The 4888-nt window shown below is 70.2% G+C and overlaps 2 protein-coding genes across 2 annotated transcripts; one reads left to right on the top strand and one right to left on the bottom strand.

The window, feature by feature from the left end:
• Positions 1-365: 365 nt before the first annotated feature.
• On the top strand, positions 366-2493 carry MNEG_14013 (hypothetical protein; the record flags this gene model as incomplete). The annotated part of the gene is made up of 4 exons (XM_014037516.1): positions 366-516; positions 748-948; positions 1333-2082; positions 2303-2493. 4 exons carry the CDS (start codon positions 366-368, stop codon positions 2491-2493), a joined length of 1293 nt encoding a protein of 430 aa, XP_013892970.1.
• Positions 2494-3650: 1157 nt separating this feature from the next.
• MNEG_14012 (hypothetical protein) lies at positions 3651-4814 on the bottom strand (the record flags this gene model as incomplete). The annotated part of the gene is made up of 2 exons (XM_014037515.1): positions 3651-3995; positions 4197-4814. The coding sequence occupies 2 exons, from the start codon at positions 4812-4814 to the stop codon at positions 3651-3653; spliced, it is 963 nt and encodes a 320-aa protein (XP_013892969.1).
• Between the last annotated feature and the right edge of the window lie 74 nt (positions 4815-4888).

Below are 4888 nucleotides of genomic sequence, written 5' to 3'. Positions count from 1 at the left end.
CACCCCCCGCCCCCCAGTTTGGCCCCGAGCTCCCCGAGCCCAACTTTGTGAGGTGGGACCCCACAGTGCACGTCGCGGCGTTCGGCTACCTGCGACAGGTCCAGCTCTTCCGCGCCCGCCCCTGCTTCGAGCCGCTCGCCGCCATCCCCATTGCTGGCGCGACCGGCGCGGCGTGGGCGCTGCGGCAGCTCTACGTCGCGACCCCGACCGGCGTGCACGTCGCGTTTGTGTCTGCCGGCGAGAGCCGGGGGCCCGCGGGGCGGTCGCTGCTGGATCTGGACGCTGGGGCGGCCTCGGGGCCCGCGGAGCCGTCGGTGGCGCTGGTGGCGCTCGCTGCGGCGACTGGGTCGGACGCGACGAACAGCATGCGCGCGGACGGCGCGGGCGCGGGCGCGGCGCTGCCGGCGCCGCGGCCGCGGCCGCCGGGGCCGGTGGCGCTGCTGGGGCCGCGGGAGGGGGGGCTGTGGATGGTGAACGAGTTTGGGCAGCCCATGGTGCTGCCTATGAACCACGCAGGTGAGATCTTTTAGCTACTCCAGGGGCAACAGGGAAACGGCGAGTGTTGTGGCCTTTACCAGGGCTGTAACGCGGCTTTCGCGCTTGCGCGCGTGTGCGGTCTGCAGTGTGGAATCCCATTGCGTGAGCAGGCAATCCCAAGCGCAACCCACTTCAAGTTTCTCGGCACGCTTGAGGGGCATAGTAGCAGCACGCCAGCGCAACCCCCGCCCCAATCCCCGGCCCCTCCAGGCCTCCGCGCGCGCTGCCTGGCGGCGATGGGCGACGTGCTGGGGGCGGTCCAGGTCGCCGCGGCCGGCCTCGCGCCCGCGCACCACGACGAGCTGGCGTCGTTCCTCGCGACCATGGCGGCGCCCTCGGGGGCGCACCTGGCGCTGATGGGGCTGCCGGGGCTGTCCTTGGGCATGGAGGTGGAGCTGTGCATGGCCACGGGTGGGTGGGGGAGCGGTGGGCGGTAGGCGGTTGGCGGTAGGCTTGGGGGTGCAGGGCTGGGGTGGGGTCGGGCTGCAGGTTCAGCGGGATCGGGATCCAGTGGGGTAAGGTTAACCAGGACGTGGGGGGTTGGTGTGATCGGGGGTTGTGTGACAGGCGCTGCAGGGTTGGGAGTGAAGGCTGGGCCTCCAGTGAGGCAGAGGGTACGAATACTTTGTAGGCGGCAGTCAGTGGCCTGCGTGGGAGGGTTGGAGGGTGCTCCATGGGAGCGAGGGGTAAGAGCGGAGAGACTTAACCGTATTGACGTTCGAAAGGGCAGCAACAGCGGCCGCTGCCCAGCCTGGGTCGGACCCAGCCTCACCCAGCGCCTGCCAACCCCCGCAGGCCAGTGGCGCCGCGCCCTGGCGTGCTGCGACGCGCTCATCCAGGGCTGCGCAGACCGCAGCCACCTGCGCTCCGAAGCCGGCGCCGCCGGCCCCGCCGCGGCCGCCGCCATAGGCGTCCCCACCGCCCCCGGCGCCCTCGCGACCGCGATTGCTGCGCCTGGCGCGCCCGCCGTCGGCGGCCCAGCGGCGGTGGGCCCGCTGCCGGATGACCCGCCGCCGCCCAGCAAGGTGGCGACCAACCAAGCCATGTGGGGCCACATGGGCTTTGGCGGCCTGTTTGTCGACAACTTCAGCGTCCCGACTGAGGAGACCGACGCTGCGCGGAAGAAAGCCCGCGACCCGGTCGCGCGCGGCAAGGTGGACTGGGGAGCGCCGCTCGGCGCGGGCTGGCAATACAAGAAAGGCGGCGGCGGCGGTGGCGGCGGCAGTGGTGGCGATGGGCCCGGCAGGGCGGCGGCAGTGGCGCCGGCGGCGCCGGCGGCGCTGCAGCCGTCGGCCACGGCGCTGCAGCTGACGATGCGGCTGGTGGAGGGGTCGCAGGACGCGGGGATACTGGACGTCACGGCAGCCGCCGCGCAGCTGCTGCTGGCGCACCGCGGCTGCCTGCGGCCGGCGGAGCTCGCGCGGCTGGCGGCGCGGATGGCGGAGGCGGGCATGAACTCCGACGTGAAGCTGCTGGTGGACGGCGGCGTGGCGTCGGGGTCGCACAACGGGCAGGCGGTCGGGTTTGTGGCGGCGGCGCTGACCGGTGAGTGCGTGCGCATGTGCTGTGGTCTCCGCGCGGGGCGTGCGAGGCGAGGGGCGGGATGTGCTGGTCTTGGGCTGCCGTGTTGCATCTATCTCTGCTTGTTCTGCATTTCCATGTACTCACGCAGCGATGGTGCCCCGCTCCCCCGTCCATTTCCCTGCACCTTGCCCCAACACCTCGCCGCCACGGCCCTCATCACCCTGTTGTCTCGCCCCCTCAGGCGACCTGCAGCGCCTCCAATCAGCGCTGGCCGCGAGCGGCACCGTCGCGCTCGCCGCGCTGCAGGCCAACACCTACCGCCTGCCGCAGTCGCTGCAGCAGACGACGCGCTGGAACGACGCCCTGGCGGCAGCCTCGGCTGGGGGCGCCGGCGCGCAGGCGTACCTGACAGTCATGCCTGGCGGCCTATGATTGAGCTCCTGCACGCATCGCGCCTGGTCTGCATGCGTTATGATTCTCACCCACCTGGCTGGCCGGCGGCTGAACGAGCGGCCCTGTGGCATCCTGCACTTTTCTTGAGCTGGCAGTGGTGCTGCCGTATGACGTGTACGCAAGGTTGGCGGCGTGATCTTTGCGCTGTTGCGCGGCGCGCCGGTCAACAGCTCCTGTGTAGTTGGTGGCGTGCTCCAACGCACTCACCTCAAACAACCACGTCTCGTTTATGACCCGGCATAGCACCATGTCAAACACACCGATCCCAACAAAAACGATCCGGCCAGGGGCAGTTGCGTGGGGCGAGGGTGGGTGTCGGCAAGGACTACTACTTCAAGCGCTTCAGGCACGGGGGGGAGGGGGGGCATGCACATCACTGAGGCACGGCGTGGCTGCCTTGTGCGGTTACCAAGCGGCCCCCGGCCACAGCGCCACGAGCAGGCACCTAAGCTGAAAGCAGAGTGGCGCTCAAAGCAAGCCTAGCGGTATCGCCTCTTCAGCCAGGCCTCCGATTCTGAGGCGCAGGGATGTACGCCAAGTCCAGCGACTGTAAAAGCATAGTCCGTCTGTTGCACTAGTAGCTCAGCGAACCCTACCGCGACCCTCGCTGCCGCAGGCCCGCGTGGCAGCGCCAAGAGCACGCAAGCGCTGCTCCCCCTGATGTGCCTGCAGGTGCACCCGAATGGGGTGAGCAGCAAACACACTGTTGACACAAACGTACCCCAGCACAACTGCAGTGCATGCACAAGCTGCTGACAAGCGGGCGGGCGCCCACGGGCCCTCTGTGTGCAGAAAACTTTGCAATGCGCCACCTCTGACGTCCGAATCGGCAGAGTGTGACGCATTGATGCACATGGCATTTATTAACAGCTAACGCGCATTGCACCTGCGCGTTGCTCTTTGCGTCCGACAGCTTGACAGCGTGAGACGGTTACACCAAGAGATGGCCACATTTGTGAGGCGCCATGGTCCTCCTTCTAAAGCTGCTAGCAGCGATGTTGAACAATGCAAGCTGCCCAAGAAAGCAAAAGAACGGGGCGCCCTTGCGGCGTCCCCGCCGCCGCCGATCCCAGCCGGGTCGTGAGGTTTTCGTTTCAAAGTGACAACAACGATGTTCAAGGGAGGCGCCCTGCAGATCACTCGTCCTCGTCTTCATCCTCCTCCATGCCCTCGCCCCCCTGCTCGTCATCGTCGCTATCCTCGTCGTCCTCTTCGTCCTCGTCCAGATCACCCTCGTCGCTATCCTCGTCCTCGTCGCTGCCCAGACCGCGAGGCGCAAACGCGTCCTCAACCTCGACCTCCGCGCCGCCGTCCTCGCTGCCGCTCTCCTCGTAGACCACGCGCGGCGCGGCGGCGCCGGCGGGCGCGCCGTCGTCGTCATCGCCACCGCCGCCGCCGGGCGCGGACTGCGCGAGCAGCAGGTCGAGGCGCCCCGAGAGCGACAGCAGCGTGCGCTGCATCGCCAGGCGCGCCTCGATGGTCTGCAGAAGTGGGGCGGGGCGGGGTACGGGGTCGTTCGACGGCGGCGGGCACACGGCATGCGCAGAGTTGCGGCTGGGCCCAAAGGACACAGCAGAGCCAGCAAGGAGTAAGGACAGGGGGTATGAGTCGCCGCCTCACAACGCACGGCAGAAGGTCCAGAGAATCAGAGCATGCACTAAGGGCTGGCGACCCAGCCGCACCTGGTAGAGCGAGGTGAGCACCGGCTGCACCCCCGGCGCCGCCATGAGGTAGGCCGTGTGGTGCAGCAGCACCGCGCGTATCCACCCCGCCAGCTGCTGCCCCCGCACCGGCCGCGACTGCAGCCGCTCCACGCACGCGCGCAGCAGCGCCGCAGCGTCCATGGGCAGCAGCCGCCGCACGCTGTTGCGCACGACGCGCGCGTCCGACAGCCCCAAGCACCGCTCCAGCAGGCCGCGGTCCCCGCTGCGCAGCGCCTGCTGCAGCAGCACCGCCAGGGAGTCCGCCTTGACAGGGCCGTCCAGCAGCGCCGCCCCCGCGGCGGCCGCCGCGTCGGCGTCGGCGTCCGCGGTGCTGGCGCCGGCGCCGGCCTGCTGCCGCTCGAGCGCCGCGACCCGGTCGCCCAGCGTCTCCCCGCCCTCCTCCTCCTCCTCGTCCTCCTCCTCGCCCTCCTCGCCACCCTCCCCACCCGCCGCCGCGGCCCCGGCGCCTCTCAACAGCTCCTCGCCCTCCTCCCCCTCCTCCTCGGGCTGCGGCCGCTTCTTGCCGCCGGCAGCGGCGCCCGCAGCCGCGACCGCGCGCGGTCGCACCAACGCACCATCATTCTCGGGCCCCAGCATCTCCACATCCTGCAGCGGCCCGTTCGCCGCCGCCGCCGCGCCGCCCGCGGCCGCGCGCGCGCGCCCCGCGGCCT

The sequence above is a fragment of the Monoraphidium neglectum genome, assembly GCF_000611645.1.
Source record: "Monoraphidium neglectum strain SAG 48.87 unplaced genomic scaffold scaffold04198, whole genome shotgun sequence".
In the NCBI taxonomy this organism is placed as follows: Eukaryota; Viridiplantae; Chlorophyta; class Chlorophyceae; order Sphaeropleales; family Selenastraceae; genus Monoraphidium; species Monoraphidium neglectum.
The sequence above is the reverse complement of the archived record's forward strand: the minus strand, read 5'-3'. Positions and strand labels throughout refer to the sequence as shown.